The sequence below is a fragment of the Ranitomeya imitator genome, chromosome 8 (assembly GCF_032444005.1).
Source record: "Ranitomeya imitator isolate aRanImi1 chromosome 8, aRanImi1.pri, whole genome shotgun sequence".
NCBI lineage: Eukaryota > Metazoa > Chordata > Amphibia > Anura > Dendrobatidae > Ranitomeya > Ranitomeya imitator.
In genome coordinates, this window is record NC_091289.1 from 47,653,613 (window position 1) to 47,673,883 (window position 20,271).

The window sequence follows — 20,271 nt, forward strand, 5'->3', positions numbered from 1 at the left end:
GTAAAAAATATTTTTGCAGTTACAAACGTGATATAGAATGCCATATCCCACCTTGTCATTTAGTGGTGGTGAAATTACTCTGTGATTTGACCTGTTGCATGGTAAAAAAATATTGAGGAGCAGTTGCTAACTTGATTTAGCACGCCATATCTCACCCTGTCATTTAGTGGCGATGAAATTCATATTTCTGTACCACTGTTGCACAGGAAAAAAATAAAAATTTCTGTAGGTAAACATGATACAGCCCGCCATATCCCACTTTGTCATTTAGTAGCGGTGAAATTGTTCTGTGTGCAGAGCTGTTGCACAGTAATACAAAATATTTGTTTCTGTGTCAAACGTCATACAGCAGGCTAAATCAAAGTTTGAAATTATTTGAAGGATATCTTCTATGTTATACAGGCTTCATCCACACTAAATACTTTTTTCTGTTACTAACATGATACCGAAGGAGAAATAATAATAATCCTTTTTTTTATATAGCATCAACATATTCTGCAGCGCTTTACAGTATGTACACATTATCATCGCTGTCCCCAATGGGGCTCACAATCTAGATTTCCTATCAGTATGTCTTTGGAGTGAGGGAGGAAACCCACGCAAACACGTGGAGAACATACAAACTCCATGCAGATGTTGTCCTTGGTGGGGTTTGAACCCAGGACTCCAGTGTTGCAAGGCTGCAGTGCTAACCACTGAACCACCGTGCTGCCCACGATCTCAGTTTGCAATTGTTTGGAGCATATCTTCTTTGTAATAAAATCCTCATCCACACAAATAATTATTTATTCTGTTACTAAAGTGATACAGTAGGGGAGATCTCAGTTTGAAATTGTTTGGAGCATATCATCAATGTTATACAGGCCTAATCCACACAAAAAAGGTCTTCAGTTACTAACATTATACAGTACCATAGATCTCAGTTTGAAATTGTTTGGAGCATTTCTTCTTTGTCATACAGGCCTCATCCACACTGAAACAATTCTTTCTTCTGGGACTAACACAATTCAGCATGCCATATTTCATCTTGTCATTTAGTGCCGCTGAAATTTAGCTGCGCGCAGAGCTGGTGCAGAGTAAAACAACTAATTTTTTGTTGCCAATATTGTGCTCCTAATTCAGCAATTGGTCTTTTTTTAAAAAAGGTGCAGAAAAAAACGGACAAAACGCTGGAATACCAAAATGAACAATGGCTATAGGGATTTCTAAAATATAACTTCTATTGAAAAAAATAAAAAACAATAAGACAATAAGACACACAACACATACAATAGGATTGCTTGTCTCCTTGTATGCAGCAATTTAGGCGTAGTTAAACAACAGGTGAAAAGTATATACCACAAGGTAGCTTTCATCTACTATAATACCAGAGGGGCAATATGTCCCCAAAACTATTGCACAAGTATTTATGACTCAAGGTATAGTGGTATATATATTTATAGCTACAATTACAACCAGGGTGAGTAGATGTTACCTTATCCTATACATAACCATTATAAGCTAAATTTCAGTAGAAAAAAGTCCAGTATACATTATAAATACATTGCAAAAAATATATTCATTAGAACAAAAAAAGATCAATTGACAGAGACCATGGCAAAAAAGTGACAGACACTGCCGCATAATTGTAGGCGGTGATAGACAGCATGATGTCCACAGCTATTGAATAGTACAGGTTAGAAATCCCCAGTTGATAATACCAACAGTTTATATGTCAATATCATAATAGAAGTAACATACCTTGTGATATGCAGCAGGGACACATGCAATCTCCTGCCCTCCCCGATGCGTGTTTCGGAAGTTTCCTTCCTCAGGGAGCGTGCAGTGATGAGCAATAATGGCTCCTTATAGCTCACCTGTCTGGAAGTGTGCACCGGCCAGCTAACAATGTCCCGCCCCCACACCAGCGAGACCCTGACCGCCAATGCAGGATCACATGGGGCCCCATGTGACTGACACTTCAGACAGTGGGCGGCACCAGAGAAAAGGGCAGGGCGCAGCTGAACAGCGCACACACTCCGGTGGCCATCTTGACTGTGGGCAAAACGGCAGAAGCATAAAGGGCTGCATTTATATAGATAAAACATATGCAGTGATGACAATAATAGATATCAGTGTAAGTATAATGGGCATATAGTAGACCATAGCAAAACTGCATACTATATCAGAAAGTCCATATGAGTTCAAATACATATACAGAAGTAAATTCACCAGCCCCCCACTACATAAGGAGCTAAAGTAGGACATAATGTATATCAAATGGATAACATTCAAATTTACAAAATCCCACATATTAAATGTTTAATCCAAAATGTTTCATCCTGATATAAATATGGACAAATGTCCTACAATAAAGCTAATACACAAAACAATACAACAGCATAGCATAATATAGACCTTATACAAAGTGTTTGACAGAAATCCCATATGCCCAACTAACGTATAGAGACCACATACATAATATGACAGATAGAGCAATACATTCTGTAACCATGGTGGGCTTCTTCCTGAAATGTTCATCACTTCCATCAGAGAATCAACAGATGTCACTAAAATACAAATATGTTAAAATTAGAACAATGAAGATAAAAAACTATGCGGAAAAGACCGCACTAGTTGACACATATCAACTCGGGGACTCCAGAAAAGGGGCAAACGATAGGCACTCGTTCAGACCAAAGGGGTAAACCATATTCAAAGCCCAGATCCACCTTGTCTCTAACCTAGCCGGCGTTTAGATAAACCACCACCTCTGATATTGATTTTCAGGGCATCAATACCTCGTACCCTAAACAGAGTACTATCATCGCCGGAGCCCACATCAAAGGGGGAGACGCGACATGCACAGTAATAGTACGGCGCAGAAGTTACAAAAGACGCAATATGTGCACAGCAAGTAGTCTTGACATTACTGTGCACTATGTCCGTTATTTGTAACATTTAGTGAGTACGTTTTCAGGTGGTTTCCATGCGAAAATTACCTTAAAAAAGTCCTCACATGCCTTAGGGTAGGGGCACGCGATCAGTAAACGCTGCGGGTTGGACGCTGCGTACTTGCTCAACGTCCAACCCACAGCGTCCAGATGTTACAGCATATGCCCACTATGCGTCCAGAGACCCCCAGAGACAGACATGGGGCACATCTTTGCAGACCGCAGCATATCTATTTATCTTGCGGAGATACGAGCGTCAGCAAGATAATTTTCACCTATACAATGTATTGGACGCGGTCAGACATAATTTTCAGCGGTCACCAAGGCGTAGTTGACTGCTTGTGTGCGCCTCAATTAGGTGCATATGCACATGTTCACATAGCATTACTTCTTTCAAATGTTTTGCACCTCTTTAAGCTTTTAAGAAGCTCAAAAGCATGAACATATGAACAAGTCGTTATGACATCGAATTAAATATGGTCATTCTTTTGAGTGTCTTTATCATTCATTGCTGCATTTTCCAGCACCAAAAAAAGGCAGAAAAAAACAATGTGAACACAGTTTGTCTTTACCGTTGAAAATGTTTCTTTGGTCCGCTCTTCTTTCTTTACTTTTATTTGCTTTGCCATGTTTTCCCTTTTTTTTATTCCTTCGTTTTCATTTATACTTTTATTTCTTTACTGTTTCATTAGAGACCAGAATGTGATGACCTGTCCCCTGTTTTTTCATGGGTTAACCTTTTCTACTGCCTGAATTAAGAAGTTAGAAGATTAAGTGCTCAGCAGAGCTTTCAGAATAAGAAATTAAGGAATTGTAGGAGGGTTGTGGAAGGGTTTCTCAACCGTAAATTGTAAGGCGGTTTCGAAAAAGGTTGGGGAGTTAGAAAAAGATTAACAAATGCCAAGTTCAGCTTCCGGGAAGTAATCCAAGTGCACTCTAAACTTCTGTGTGAAAGGCATTGCCAAACTTCAGGGCGAGCGTGCAGCATGTCTCATCACCTTCTCTCCCGAGCTCTGGTTTCCATAAACTGGCTTTCTGAGGCCTTGAAAACCTGCAAGCCTGGAGCAGCCCTTCGCATCCTGGATGCTTCCTTCTACTACCCACCTATCAGAGATGGACGCAAGGAGTATGAAGAAAAACATATACCAGGAGCTTTATACTTTGACATCGATGAATGCAAAGAGAAGACATCTCCATATGAAACCATGATCCCCAGCGAATCTTACTTTTCTAAATACGTTGGCAATCTTGGCATCAACAATGATACCCACGTTGTAATTTATGACGCTGATCAAGTGGGTGTTTACTACGCCGCAAGGGCCTGGTGGATGTTTAGGGTTTTTGGGCACAGTAAGGTGTCTGTTCTGAACGGGGGCTTCAGAAATTGGGTAAAGCAAGGCCTTCCTGTGACTTCTGAGGTGGAGAAGCCAAAACCTGAGTCTTTTCGAGCAGTTCTGAACCCTTCGTTGGTGAAATCCTATGAGGATATTCAGAGGAACAGGAACACAAAAGAATTCCAGCTGGTAGACTCACGTCCTGAGGGACGATATCTGGGTACAGAGCCAGAACCTGGAGAAGGTGAGACTTAATTATTTTATTTATTTATTTTTTTTTTTTTAAAAAAGGACATACTAAGCAGATACAGATAGGAAAAAAAAAATCAGAAACTGGTATGGCTCCTTTAATGAGGTAAGTTCAGGACAGTAGATATCTGCATAGTTATCTGTGTTGCTCAATTGACAGACTTTTAAGGTACCGTCACATTAAGCGACGCTGCAGCGATATAGACAACGATGCCGATCGCTGCAGCGTCGCTGTTTAGTCGTTGTTGTGTGGTCGCTGGAGAGCTGTCACACAGACAGCTCTCCAGCGACCAACGATGCCGAAGTCCCCTGGTAACCAGGGTAAACATCGGGTTACTAAGCGCAGGGCCGCGCTTAGTAACCCGATGTTTACCCTGGTTACCATTGTAAATGTAAAAAAAAAAAAAACACTACATACTTACATTCCGGTGTCTGTCGCGTCCCCCGGCGTCAGTTTCCTTGCACTGTGTAAGCGCCGGCTGTAAAACAGAGAGGTGACGCCACCGCTGTGCTCTGCTTTACGGCCGGCCGGCGCTGACACAGTGCAGGGAAGCTGACGCCGGGGGACGCGACAGACACCGGAATGTGAGTATGTAGTGTTTTTTTTTTTTTTTTACATTTACAATGGTAACCAGGGTAAATATCGAGTTACTAAGCGCAGCCCTGCGCTTAGTAACCCGATGTTTACCCTGGTTACAAGTGAAGACATCGCTGAATCGGCGTCACACACGCCGATTCAGCGACGTCAGCGGGTGATCCAGCGATGAAATAAGGTGCTGGCCTTCTAGCTCCGACCAGCGATCTCACAGCAGGATCCTGATCGCTGCTGCATGTCAAACACAACGATATCGCTATCCAGGACGCTGCAACGTCTTGGATCGCTATCGTTATCGTTCTAAAGTCGCTCAGTGTGAAGGTACCTTTAGAAAAAGGCAGTTAGTAAGCTGTGTATAAGTGATAACTATGTACATAGCTGCAGGCCAAGATTATCCCCTAAAGGATATGTTCACACGGACGTTATTATGTGCAGATTCCCCCCCCCCCAAAAAAAAAAAAATCACATGAAAACAAATTTTTTAATATGTGCACATGATTCTGCATGAAAAAGCGCCGCAAAAATTGGCCATAATGCACAGCAATGTCAAAACGACGTTTTATCTCATTTTTAACCGTTCTAGGGATTTGGAAACCCTGAAAAAGTTGAAGTAACTTGTTCAGTCTTCGGGGGACTTCATATGGAAGCCATCCAATCTCTATTGTAGAAGATGTAGAAAAAAAATGCAGTCTTTTTCCTGATGTGGCTTTGTTGGAAAAAAAAAATCTCCAGAAGCCCCATGCTGTTAAATTAAAGACGTTGCGTGCACATACCATTTGGCTTTTTGCATGCTGAGTTTTTCTAAGAGTTTTTGGAGCAGAAACTGAGCTGAAACTTTCCAAATCCTCCTCAATAACTCAAAAACTCCTCAGTCTCTCTGCAACAAGCTTCCCATTGATTTCAATCAGAAAACGCGCCTAGAGTGGACCTTCCTTTTTCCTTGTTATAAAGCTTTTTCTATCAAGTCTTCAGTGAACCTTCCATCTGTAGGTTGCAGGAAAACTGAAGAGCAGTGAGACTATGGAACTCTCTGCCGTATGATGTTGTAATGAGTGATTCATTACTTAAATTTAAAGGGAACCTGTCACCCCGAAAATCGCGGGTGAGGTAAGCCCACCGGCATCAGGGGCTTATCTACAGCATTCTGTAATGCTGTAGATAAGCCCCCGATGTTACCTGAAAAAGGAGAAAAAGACGTTTATATTATACTCACCCAGGGGCGGTCCCGCTGCTGGTCAGGTCGGATGGGCGTCTCTGGTCCGCTGCGGCGCCTCCTATCTTCTTTCCATGACGTCCTCTTCTGATCTTCAGCCACGGCTCCGGCGCAGGCGTACTTTGCTCTGCCCTCTTGAGGGCAGAGGATAGTACTGCAGTGCGCAGGCGCCGGAAAGGTCAGAGGCCCGGCGCCTGCGCACTGCAGTATTTTGTCTGCCCTCAACAGGGCAGAGCAAAGTACGCCTGCGCCGGAGCCGTGGCTGAAGATCAGAAGAGGACACGTCATGGAAAGAAGATGGGAGGCACCGCAGCGGACCAGAGACGCCCATCCGACCTGACCAGCAGCGGGACCGCCCCTGGGTGAGTATAATATAACGTCTTTTTCTCCTTTTTCAGGTAACATCGGGGGCTTATCTACAGCATTACAGAATGCTGTAGATAAGCCCCTGATGCCGGTGGGCTTACCTCACCCGCGATTTTCGGGGTGACAGGTTCCCTTTAAGAGGGGACTGGATACCTTTCTAGAAAAGTATAATGTTACAGGGTATATACAATAGATTCCTTGATAGGGCGTTGATCCAGGGAACTAGTCTGATTGCCGTATGTGGAGTCGGGAAGGAATTTTTTTCCCCAATGTGGAGCTTACTCTTTGCCACATGGGGTTTTTTTTTTTGCCTTCCTCTGGATCAACATGTTAGGGCATGTTAGGTTAGGCTATGGGTTGAACTAGATGGACTTAAAGTCTTCCTTCAACCTTAATAACTATGTTACTATGTTACTATGATTGTACTAATCACACTCTGATCAGAGTGTGATCATAGTGTGGTCCAATATTCTCAGATAACAAGAAGATGGAGAAAACCAAATTCTCCATCTTCTCCATTCTGTCAGTCCGTGTAGATCGGACTGCACTCAGATGTCATCCAAGTGCAGTCCAATGTTTTCCACACACTCATTGACTTGCATAACCAAGCACGATCTGAGTATCAGATCAAACTCTGGCGTGCTGCAAATTTTTTTTTCCCCATGGGCAGAGTAAAAAATCAGACTTGTGTACTGCCCGATAGAATAACATTAGTCGGTGTTTTGTCGGATTGCACTCGGACGGAAAATACAACAATGTGCATGAGCCCATAGCCACATTGATAAGTGGTGCATTTGCCTTGGAAAACCCACAAAAAATATAATTCAAGTGGATGTGAGTTTAGAAAGTCAATGGGTTTCTCATGTACAGCATCATGGAATCAATGGTGCTATATAAATAATAATAATAAGAATAGATAAAAACGTATTTTTAGCTTAAAAAAATGTGGTCATAAATATGGTGGATGTTTTATTTATTTAGTTTCTTTCATGTGCTGGCACATTTGCAATCTATCGGGCAGTTCCCTTGTTCAAAGATGTTGATCTGTCGCACCCTGAAGTTTTTGGCAGCAAAGTTTCAATTAACTCTTTTTAGTCAGAGTTAGAATTTATTTTCCGCTACCTTCTTAAAGGGATCCTGTCACCAGGTTTTTCTCATATAAAGTAGGGCCAGCAGCTGTAAGCCCTATGTCACCGCATTCTAGAGTGCAATGCTGTATAAATGTCCCCAGTGTGCTCTGCATAGCACAAAAAAGAGCTGTTATTATACTCTCCTATGGTCCGGTCCCATGGGTGCCGCTGGTGTTGGTCTGGTGCATCCTCTCTTCTTGCGATGTCGTGCTCCTTCTGTGCTTCGTATTGATGCATCCACATAGTGTCCTCCATGTCTCTCTGTATAGGCGCGATTCTCTGTGCTGGGCCGAGGACAGAGCAAATTACTGTAGTGCGCATGCGCCTGGAAAAGCCAAAGAGCGCCGGCGCATGCGCACTGCAATATATTACTCTGTCCTCGACAGGTCAGAGAGAAGTATGCCTGCGCAAGAGTGCGATGGAGGACGCTGTGTGGATGACGTAGGGCGTCAAGAAGAGAGGAGGCACCGGATCAAGATCAGAGACGCCAATTGGCTGGACCGCCCCATAGGTGAGTATAATAAAAGCTCTTTTTTTTACTATGCAGAGCACATTGGGGATTTATACAGTATTCTAGAATGCTACATACAGGTCCTTCTCAAAAAATTAGCATATAGTGTTAAATTTCATTATTTACCATAATGTAATGATTACAATTAAACTTTCATATATTATAGATTCATTATCCACCAACTGAAATTTGTCAGGTCTTTTATTGTTTTAATACTGATGATTTTGGCATACAACTCCTGATAACCGAAAAAACCTGTCTCAATAAATTAGCATATTTCACCCATCCAATCAAATAAAAGTGTTTTTTAATAACAAACAAAAAAACCATCAAATAATAATGTTCAGTTATGCACTCAATACTTGGTCGGGAATCCTTTGGCAGAAATGACTGCTTCAATGCGGCGTGGCATGGAGGCAATCAGCCTGTGACACTGCTGAGATGTTATGGAGGCCCAGGATGCTTCAATAGCGGCCTTAAGCTCATCCAGAGTGTTGGGTCTTGCGTCTCTCAACTTTCTCTTCACAATATCCCACAGATTCTCTATGGGGTTCAGGTCAGGAGAGTTGGCAGGCCAATTGAGCACAGTAATACCATGGTCAGTAAACCATTTACCAGTGGTTTTGGCACTGTGAGCAGGTGCCAGGTCATGCTGAAAAATGAAATCTTCATCTCCATAAAGCATTTCAGCCGATGGAAGCATGAAGTGCTCCAAAATCTCCTGATAGCTAGCTGCATTGACCCTGCCCTTGATGAAACACAGTGGACCAACACCAGCAGCTGACATGGCACCCCACACCATCACTGACTGTGGGTACTTGACACTGGACTTCAGGCATTTTGGCATTTCCTTCTCCCCAGTCTTCCACCAGACTCTGGCACCTTGATTTCCGAATGACATGCAAAATTTGCTTTCATCAGAAAAAAGTACTTGGGACCACTTAGCAACAGTCCAGTGCTGCTTCTCTGTAGCCCAGGTCAGGCGCCTCTGCCGCTGTTTATGGTTCAAAAGTGGCTTTACCTGGGGAATGCGGCATCTGTAGCCCATTTCCTGCACACGCCTGTGCACGGTGGCTCTGGATGTTTCCACACCAGACTCAGTCCACTGCTTCCTCAGGTTCCCCAAGGTCTGGAATTGGTCCTTCTCCACAATCTTCCTCAGGGTCCGGTCTCCTCTTCTCGTTGTACAGCGTTTTCTGCCACATTGTTTCCTTCCAACAGACTTACCATTGAGGTGCCTTGATACAGCACTCTGGGAACAGCCTATTTGTTGAGAAATTTCTTTCTGGGTCTTACCCTCTTGCTTGAGGGTGTCAATGATGGCCTTCTTGACATCTGTCAGGTCGCTAGTCTTACCCATGATGGAGGTTTTGAGTAATGAACCAGGCAGGGAGTTTATAAAAGCCTCAGGTATCTTTTGCATGTGTTTAGAGTTAATTAGTTGATTCAGAAGATTAGGGTAATAGGTCGTTTAGAGAACCTTTTCTTGATATGCTAATTTATTGAGACAGGTTTTTTGGGTTATCAGGAGTTGTATGCCAAAATCATCAGTATTAAAACAATAAAAGACCTGACAAATTTCAGTTGGTGGATAATGAATCTATAATATATGAAAGTTTAATTGTAATCATTACATTATGGTAAATAATGAAATTTAACACTATATGCTAATTTTTTGAGAAAGACCTGTATATGAGGGCGTACAGGTGCTGGCCACACTTTATATGGGGAAAACCCCACTAACAGGTTCACTTTAAAGGGAACCTGTCACCTGAATTTGGCGGGACTGGTTTTGGGTCATATGGGCGGAGTTTTCGGGTGTTTGATTCACCCTTTCCTTACCCGCTGGCTGCATGCTGGCTGCAATATTGGATTGAAGTTCATTCTCTGTCCTCCATAGTACACACCTGCACAAGGCAAGATTGCTTTGCGCTGGCGTGTACTATGGAGGACAGAGAATGAACTTCAATCCAATATTGCAGCCAGCATGCAGCCAGCGGGTAAGGAAAGGGTGAATAAAACACCCGAAAACTCCGCCCATATGAGCCAAAACCAGTCCCGCCAAATTCAGGTGACAGAGTCCCTTTAAGGAACCTGATATATAACTAAAAAAAATGTTTTCAAAATATCTACATTAAATTATCAGAATATCACACGTTGCGCTCACTGTTTTGCAATCTCATTTTGTTTAGGAAGAGCAAACAGTCCGTGCATGCAAGCAGTGGCCGGATTCCCACGCATGCTGGATTGTAGTAGACTTGTCGATACTAGTCATGACTTTAATCAGCGTTGAGCGATTATTTTGCATTCCCATGGCTGTGATACGCCCTACAATTGATATTAGTCATATAGTGGGAGGTGTGGGTGTATAATATATATACAGTACAGTGCAAAAGTTTTAGGCTGGTGTAGGATAAATGCTGCAAAAATGCTTTAAAAAATAAAAGTATTACCGTATATACTCGAGTATAAGCCAAGATTTTCAGCCCAAAAAAATGGGCTGAAAGTGCCCCCCTCGGCTTATACTCGAGTCATGTTGGCGGGGGGGGGGGGGGATCGGCGGGTGAGGGGGAGCGACGACGGTCACATACTCACCTGCTCCTGGCGCGGTGCCTGCGTGTCCCATGGTCTTCAGGTGCTGCAGCTCTTCCCCTGTTCAGCGGTCACGTGGTACCGCTCATTAAAGTAATGAATATGAACTCCACTCCCATAGGGGTGGAGCCGCATATTCATTACCTTAATGAGCGGTACCACGTGACTGCTCACACAGGACAGGCTGCCGGCGCTGAGGAGGCATCGCGGGATCTGGGTGAGTATTTCTCTGCAAGCGAGCGGGCGCACGGGATTTGGGAGGCATTAGGTGACCCCAAACTTTATTTTGAACAAAAAAAAAACCTTGATTTTTCATTCCCTCTCTCCAGCGAACACTACTGGGGAGAAGGAATGAATGCCGGCTTCAGCACCAAAAGCAGGGGACAGCGCTTAACTGTAGCGCTGTTTCTCCTGCGGCGGTACGTGCACACGGAGGAGAGTGCACACTGTCCTCCGTGTGCACGTGTGCGGGATGCTTTGTGGACCGTGCTGCCGGAGAAACGCGGACATGTCTCCTAGGTTTGCAAGCGGACACACGGTCCGTGAAAACACGCTGACATCTGCAGAGACACATTTATTTCAATGTGTCTACGTGAGTCAGTGTCTCCGGTATGTGAGGAAACTGTCACCACACGTACCGGAGCCACTGACGTGTGAAACCGGCCTTAGTAAGGATTCATTCAGACATCCATTTGTCACATGCCTATTCAGTCAGTGTTTTTCACAAACACAATACTCGCCCAGTACAGTCTATGGCACTGTTCATATGACCATGATTTTCAAGTGTGTGTCTTTAACCCCCTTCATGATGTGGCCAATTTCTGTTTTAATTTTTTTTCTCCTTTTTTCCCAGAGTCATAACTTTTCTATTTTTCTGTCCACACTAATATACAGCGGATTGTTTTTATGTGGGACATCTTGTACTTTTAAATGGCATCATTTATATTACCACATAGTGTACTGGAAAACAGGAAAAAATTCCTAGTGGGGAGAAACTGTGAAAAAAACACAATTCTGACATTATTTTTTGGAATTAGTTTTATGGTGTACATTTTTATGTAAAAATGACCTTGTAATATGATTCTTCTCATCAATATAATTACAGCGATACCCAAGATGTCCAGTTTTTTATTATTTTAATGGCGGGGGGGGGGGAAGGAAAATCTGAGGTTTGCAAAATTAGAAATTTTTGGTTGTCGACATTTTCCGAGACCCGAAACGTTTTCTTTTTTTTTGTCGATGGAGCTGTGTGATGGCTTATTTTTTGCGTGGTGAGATGATATTTTTATTTATATCATTTTGGGACAGATGTGACTTTTTTACCACTCGTTTGTGATTACAGTGATTACAGATCGGGTTAATTATTATACTTTGATCTGACTTTCCTGAATGCAAATATGTGTATTTATATATATATATATATATATATATATATATATATATATTTATTTATTTATTTTTTTCAGTTATGAAAATTTGAACTTCAATGTCTTTTTTTTCATGTTTTTTAAAACTTTTTTTTTTTCTAAACTTTTCGCAATCCACAGGCTGGGTTACAATGTAATCACATGAGGTCTTCTATAGGCCACCCGGCTGTTGTAGCAACCCACAATCACGTCATGAGCGCACCGATTGGCGCATAGAATTGCCAGCATGTGCTAAATGCCACTATCAGAGATCGACCGCGGCATTTAACAGGTTAACAACCGCGGGCGGAAATCTGGGTAGCCCCCCTGATCTAATAATAAGGGTACCTGTGTAACTGGTGCCCTATGCAAGCCTCTTCTTTGTGCAGTTATAAAACTAAGCAATCCCCCCCTCCGTGAATTGGTAGGTCTGTGGGCGCTTGTTTCATCAGTATTCTGCACCTGTGCAGCCTGTCTAATGCCGCCGTCAATGATTCACAGCATCATTTAACAAGTTAATAGCCGTGGGTGGATCGCGATTCCACCCGCGGCTGTTAAAGGCACATGACAGATGAACAGATCAGCTGTGATGTGCCAGGAAAGATGCCGGCTCAGCACCACAGGCAGATTGTATAGTTCTCCAATCTCATGATCTCTTTATTCTTTACAGTAATATTGCCCGGTCACATTCCTGGATCCTTGAACCTCCCATTTACAAGTTTCTTGACCGAAGAAGGATTTGAGAAGACCCCGGAAGAAATGAAGCAACTTTTTAAAGAAAAAGGAATTGACCTGACAAAGCCATTGACTATAACTTGCCGGCGCGGTGTCACTGCTTGCCAGCTGGTATTGGCTTCATTTATTTTGGGCAAGGAAGATACTGCTGTGTATGATGGGTCATGGTTTGAATGGTTCCATCGGGCGAAACCAGAAGACAGAGTTACTCAATGGAAGGATGAGAAGTGACACTATAATAATGTACTGTTACAATGACTATCACAAGGTCTTCGGGTACAATTCAGTAAAGTAATGGTAAATTGTAGTAAGCCATTATTTTTCTATGTAATCTGAGAGCAGCATGATGCAGGGGCAGAGAGCCTGATTACAGCGATGTGTCACTTTCTAGCCTGTGTTTCTGTTTCAAAAAAGCAGTGATATCATCAGTAAGAGATTATCACTAGAGGACTACTGTAGGTGTCTTCCTCCTAGTCAGCTGCTCTGTGTAACCCCACCCCCACCACTGATTGGCAGCTTTCTGCCTATGCACAGTGTAAACACAAAGCTACCAATCAGTGGTGAGGGCGGAGTTATAGAGAGCTCCACATTCTGAGCACTACTAGATCAGAGAAAACAGTGATTATATTAGAATGTCAGCACGCAGCCCAGCAAGTGATACACCACTGGAATCAGGGTCTCAGTCCCTACATTATGCAGCTCTGAGATTCCATGGCAATAACTTTGCGCAGATTCCCTTCAAAGAAGATTTCTAACCAAATCTTTAGTAAATCAAAACTTTGAGAATTTGATAAGGTTCAACCACAGGAGGAGCAGCCATGTGGCTTTTGATTGGTAAATGTAAAATTACAATTTGGGAGGAGATCTTTAAATCAGTACATTGGTCAGTAGGGGAAGGCTTAAGTAATGGTCTCTGGTGCAGGGGATATTTGAGGCGCTTCATACCTACGTGTATCTGTCCTTGAATGCTTGGAAGTGATATGAATAAATACATGCTAATTATATAAGAGCCTGAGTGTTTTCATATATTATACAATGTGGTTGGATTTGGCTAATAATGGAAATAATATTAGTATTGTACGGACAGGGCACTGACTCAGTACAGTACAGGGGAAGGGTGAGTAAGCCACTTACAGTAATTAAAAGGCTTGTGTCCTGAAGATGGCCCCGTTCTTCGCGCCCTATGAGCATATGGCCTCATAGACGGGGGGGACGCAGAGCCGAGAACCTCGAACAAAGCACGGATCTCTTCTGGCAGACCCGGCCTGTATTCCATGGTTAGCTATTTAGTTGGCTCTCGCTTTAATGAAAATTAAATGGAGCATAACTTAGCAAGATGTCCATTTTCTCAATATAGTTTGCTGCATATTCCCTATACAATGGACACACAACGTCTACTCTACTCCTATATTCCAAAACATTTCTGTAAGATTTCATCAGCTTTTTTTTTTTTCCCTTAAATATCTTTGCTGTTATAATGAAAAAGAATAGAAAATTGTTTATTTTTATTTGTCCTCCATTTAATATAAACTTACCAATGCTTTTATGACATGTTATGGCTGTATTCATTGTCACTTTACTGTTAGTACAGAGCTACTAGTTTGAATATAAACATTAAAAATGTAAGGTACTTGGCGCTTTTTTATCAAAGAGCGTAAAAGCTATACAACCACGTCAAGGTGACCTTTTAATATGGAAGGTCCTATCTAGTGATGAGCGAATGTGCTCTGATAACTTGTTATACAAGTCTGCTTGGTTGTTTTCCGAGTATCTTGGGCGTGCTCGGGTAATATATTCGACTCCCTGCAGCTGCATGTTTTCCGGCGGTAGACGACCACAACAAATGCAGGGATTGCGACTGTCTACTGCCGCAAAACATGCAGCTGCAGGGACTCGAATATATTATCCGAGCAGGACCAAGATACTCGGATAACAGCCCAACAAGGCTCGGATAATACGGATACAATTTCTGTCCCTATATAGAGTACCATCGTGCAGTACAGCTCTCCTCCAAAGCCCCGTTCTGCAGTGTGTCCTCTGTTCAGCCCCACTCTACAGAGCACTATCCTGAAATATATTTCTATTTTCTGTTGTCTATGTACAGCCTATCCTGCATGATATCTATCCTCTCAGCCCCTATACACAGAGCCCCATCCTGCAGTCTAGCCCTTTTCTCAGCCCCATGGTGTAGACCCTCTATACCAAACCCAGTCCTGCATTTTGTCGCTCCTCTTACCAGAACACTGCTTTTTAATTGTATGAGCTCTACACTATAAGGCTATGTTCACACGTTGCTGCTTTTTTATGCAAATTTTAGGGTATGTGCACACGTTGCGGATTTTGCTGCGGATTTTTCCGCAGCGGATTTGGAAACTCCGCAGTGCAAAACCACTGCGGTTTTCACTGCGGCTTTTCACGCGGTTTCTTCTGCGGATTCCTCTGCGGGTTTTCAACTGCACTTTCCTATTGGTGCAGGTTGAAAACCGCTGCGGAATCCGCAGCAAGAAGTGACATGCTACTTCTTTTTTTTCCGCAGCGTTTCCGTGCGGAATTTTTCGCAGCGTGTGCACTGCGGTTTTTGTTTTCCATAGGTTAACATTGTACTGTACACCGCATGGAAAACTGCTGCGGATCCGCAACGTGTGCACATACCCTAAAGGTTCGCAAATCTGAGATTTCAGAAATCTCATGCACACGTTTTTGTTTTTTTCCTGAATTAATTGGAAAACTACTGCGTGTTTGCCAATTGCAGCGTGTCACTTCTTTCAGCATTTTCTTCACCCATAAAAAGAAGATTTTTCTGTATTTTCGTGACTATGAAAATTGTACATTCACACTGAAAGCATCAAAACTATGAATTAACAAAAAAGTGGGAAACAACTGAAATTAAGTCTTATATTCTAGGTTCTTTAAAGTAGCCACCTTTTGCTTTGATGACTGCTTTGCCCACTGAACATTGAGAGCATTAGGGAGAGGAGCTCGTGGGCACATGACTAAGTGTGCAAATCGCATATGACCTTGGCGGGGGGGTAGGCCAAAATGAATTCTTGCCCCGAGTGCCAGAAACCCTTGGTACACCTCTGCCGGTATGCCACTGCGAGCGGTGGTTACCAGGTCCAGTGGAGGGTGGTCTGTGCACAGGCAGTGAGGCAGGGACTGAGGGTGTGCACAGAGAGAATGGAGACCCGGAGACGGCCCGTCCCAGTCTACGCCGTAGCCTGGAGCCCTCATTATCATAGGAATAGGCCAGTTAATAAATTGTTTTTCTAAAGCTTTATAGTGTAGTTTTAGGTCAGAGGGAAGTTAAGGGATGAGCTAGCAAGGTGTAGGGACAGGTAGTGATGGCTACTTGCGGACATGTGCGGCACTCGCGGTTTTGCACTTGCGGTGAGACAAAAAACAGTGCTAGCAGTGTTTTATTCTATTGCTGCAAATACCTCATTTGCCAGATCGCGGCAAAACCGCAAGTGCCGCACATGTCCGCAAGTCCCATAGGGAATGAATGAGGCCGAACGCAATGTTGCCGTAAGTGATCCGTTACACGGCAGATGCGGAAAAACTGCCGGATCTGCTGCAAAAGGCGACTTTCACATCAGCGATTTATGGCAAAGTCACTGCCGATAGTGTCATACTCAACAATGGGGGAGGCAGCACTAAAAGTGCCTGGGGCAGCAGAAACTCTAAATACGGCCCTGATTATACTGCTATTGGGGAGCTGGGGTGGAGCCTGGGCGAAGTCTCAAGGGGGCCCAAAATTCCTGGTGGCAGCCCTGAAGACACGATCCCCCTGACTTGTCTTCACTTCACCTTTATGCCTGCAATTTGGTTATTACCACCCCAATTGTGATGACTGCAAATCATAACCCTTGGTATCCTTACTCATGACATCATTATTACCCAAACTCTGTTCCACTGTGCAGCGCCACAAACACTTCTTTCATGACACATTATGCTCTCTCCTTGTGGGGTTCATTTAGATTACTTTAGAATAGAGTGTATAAATGGCTTGACAATACTCATCTTGTTCAAACAAGTAGACACCTAGTTATGTACCTGGTTTATGGATCATAATAATTGATCGTAATGGCCATTTACCCTTCCCAACTCAGAGGATCCTCTGTACCTACACACCCAGCTTTTAAAGAGAATCTGTCACCAGGTTTTTGCTATGTAATGAGAGTTGAGCATAATGTAGGGGCTGAGACCCTGATTCCAGAAATATGTCACTTACTGGGCTGTGTTTTGCTGTTTCTATAAAATCAGTGTTTAACCAGGTGGTGATTATCAGTACAGGACTAGGTGTCCCTTGCCTTTTGGTCCAACTATGTCCCCACCATTGGTCACACTGTATGCTTGCTTATTATATGCACCATGGTGGCTCAGTGGTTAGCACTGTTCCTTTGGTTTGATTCACTTGTTTTCTACTCATTAATGTGAGAACTTGCAGGAAAATACAGAGCTTCCACAAATTGCTCCTTATTCAGTTCTGACAGTGAAAAATAGACATACAGCTTTCTCATTAACACACATCTGGTGAAACCACTTTTTACACCCTTTCCAAGCCTCATAAACACCTCTAGATCGATCAATAGATGCCTCCGCAGACTCCCTCCTCTCCTCTTTGTCCATGTAATTAGAAAAGATTATTTCCCATGTAGACAATACCCACAAAATACTTCCTAATAGACACGTAGGATTTTCTGAAATTTATTACTGATCTCTGACAGGTCATGAAAGATACCACACTGGTCTTTTTTATGTCAACAGTCTACAAACATCCATACAACAAACAAGACAAAGAAAGCTGTTGAGGAACTGTCTTTTTATATCAGAGCTGAACATTGCCACAATTCAGTTTTAAATTAACTTTTTGGAATTTGTACTCACTAAGAATTTCTTCCTATTCCTGGATACTTTCTATATCCAGACCCAAGGGACCGTAATGGGGTCCAATGTTGTGCCCCCATATGCAAACTGCTTTAATTTACATTAGGCATCAGAAGACACTGCAGAATTTTTCACATAGAATCAGTACTTCATGAGTTTCGTCAGCCTTTCTTACCTTGTTTTCATCAATCCTCTAACTTTAGGAACAAATTAGCTTGAGCAAACATTCTTTTCTTTTTCTCTGCTTGGTAAATAAATGTAAGTGCACTCACCGGTCTCTTGTGTAATAGTCCTTTATTCGAACATGTGCGGGCACACTAGGGGAGAGCGTGGATAAGAAACGACGGCCGTTTCGCGCTACCGCGCTTCTACGGGTCACAAAAATACATTTATTTACACTTTTTTGTTGTGAATTCTGTGGCAGAGCTCCCTCCTGTGGTCACAAGTGATACTTCGGCTGATTCTCTCTGGGAGCTTCCGTTTGTGGAGGAAAGTGGTACTGCTGCTTCTGAGTTTCCTCCCTCAGGTGATCTTGTGAGCTCGTTAGGTGCTTCTCTACTTAACTCCACCTAATGCTTTGATCCATGCTTCCTGTCAATGTTCCAGTGTTGGACTTGTTTTTCCCTGGATCATTCCTGTGGCCTGCTGCTCTGCATAGCTAAGTTCTTCTTTGCTATTTGTTTGCTATTTTTTCTGTCCAGCTTGTCTTATTGTTTTGCTGGATGCTCTGGGACGCAAAGGGTGTACCTCCGTGCCGTTAGTTCGGTACGGAGGGTCTTTTTGCCCCCTTTGCGTGGTTTTCTTTAGGGTTTTGTGTAGACCGCAAAGTTATCTTTCCTATCCTCGCTCTGTTAAGAAAGTCGGGCCTCACTTTGCTGAATCTATTTCATCCCTACGTTTGTCTTTTCATCTTAACTCACAGTCATTATATGTGGGGGGCTGCCTTTTCCTTTGGGGTATTTCTCTGAGGCAAGGTAGGCTTATTTTCTATCTTCAGGCTAGTTAGTTTCTCAGGCTGTGCCGAGTTGCATAGGCAGAGTTAGGCGCAATCCACGGCTGCCTCTAGTGTTGTTTGGAGAGGATTAGGGATTGCGGTCTGCAGAGTTCCCACGTCTCAGAGCTCGTTCTATGATTTTGGGTTATTGTCAGATCACTGTATGTGCTCTGACCTCCATGTCCATTGTGATTCTGAATTGCCTTTCATAACACTTTTTATCCTTTTACATACTAGATGCGTAAGACTAGCAAAAGACTCTGTGGTATTTTACAAAAAGTTACTCAATTTGTTCATGAGTTTTGTGAACCTTTCTAGCCATATTTTAGTAATCCGTCTAACATAAGGACGAATTACTTTAAGCAGAAAAAACTACTGAAACAGCAATTTCTCTGAACTCCCAAACAAGGCACATACCAATGTTTACAATGCTATCAGTGCAGTAACATACAGAAAGAAGATAAGGTCATTGGTGGTTGTTATTGGAGAAGGTGTTTGGTGGATTTATCTGTGACTGTTGCTAGTTTTTGAGTGTGTGATAATCCCCCTTTTTCTCCTACTTGGGTTTAACCCCATCTTCCATTCCTTGTTGTTTACCTCTGTTGTTTGTGTGTATATTTTTAGGATTGATATTTTCCTTTATCCCTGTTCGTATTACCTTGTTAGTCTGGTTGGTGTATTACAGTACACTACTACACCCCACTTCTCTGGGTGGGGGAAAGGTAAAGACTGAGGGCGGATTTAGTCACTAAGGCAAGGTTCGTGGCCCCATCGTCTTCACCATCAGAAGTAATCTGAGGAACAAGGCGAGCTAGCGCGTCCCCTAGCATTAGGGACAGGAAAGGAGCCCCTGTTCCTGGGACACCCGACAACAGAGTCGTGACAGACTCCACAGTTTCAGCAAAATTTTTCAGCGACTAACAGTAAGCAAGCAATTTGAACTTGATTTATAATTTTAGAGTGGAAAGATGCTATGATATGAATCATTCTCCGAACACAATGATGACATAGATCCTTGCAGTAATAACCTTCACTCATAGTATAATAATAAATCATCCCCCACCGTTATAATTTGGTACCCCGTTGCAATGATCTGTAATATATTATTTAATCTTGATGACCCAGGTTATAACATGCCCTCACTCTGCAGTAATCAGCCAGGCCTTCCATCTGGGTTATAATCACACGCTCATTTGCCATGAATGAATGCGAGGAAGATGGCAATCAGTAAGTATTTTACCATACACTATAGTACATACTCCTGTACTTATTATGGCCTTCATCTAGCACATGACTTGTCGTCTTGCCAAAAAAAAACTTTCCACT

The 20,271-nt window shown here is 42.9% G+C and overlaps 1 protein-coding gene across 1 annotated transcript; it reads left to right on the plus strand.

Moving 5' to 3' along the window:
- The first annotated feature begins 3,835 nt into the window (after positions 1-3,835).
- Positions 3,836-14,071, plus strand: LOC138647675 (thiosulfate sulfurtransferase-like). The gene is made up of 2 exons (XM_069736860.1): positions 3,836-4,511; positions 13,000-14,071. Exons 1-2 carry the CDS (start codon positions 3,920-3,922, stop codon positions 13,293-13,295), a joined length of 888 nt encoding a protein of 295 aa, XP_069592961.1. The 5' UTR covers positions 3,836-3,919; the 3' UTR covers positions 13,296-14,071.
- Positions 14,072-20,271: the final 6,200 nt, after the last annotated feature.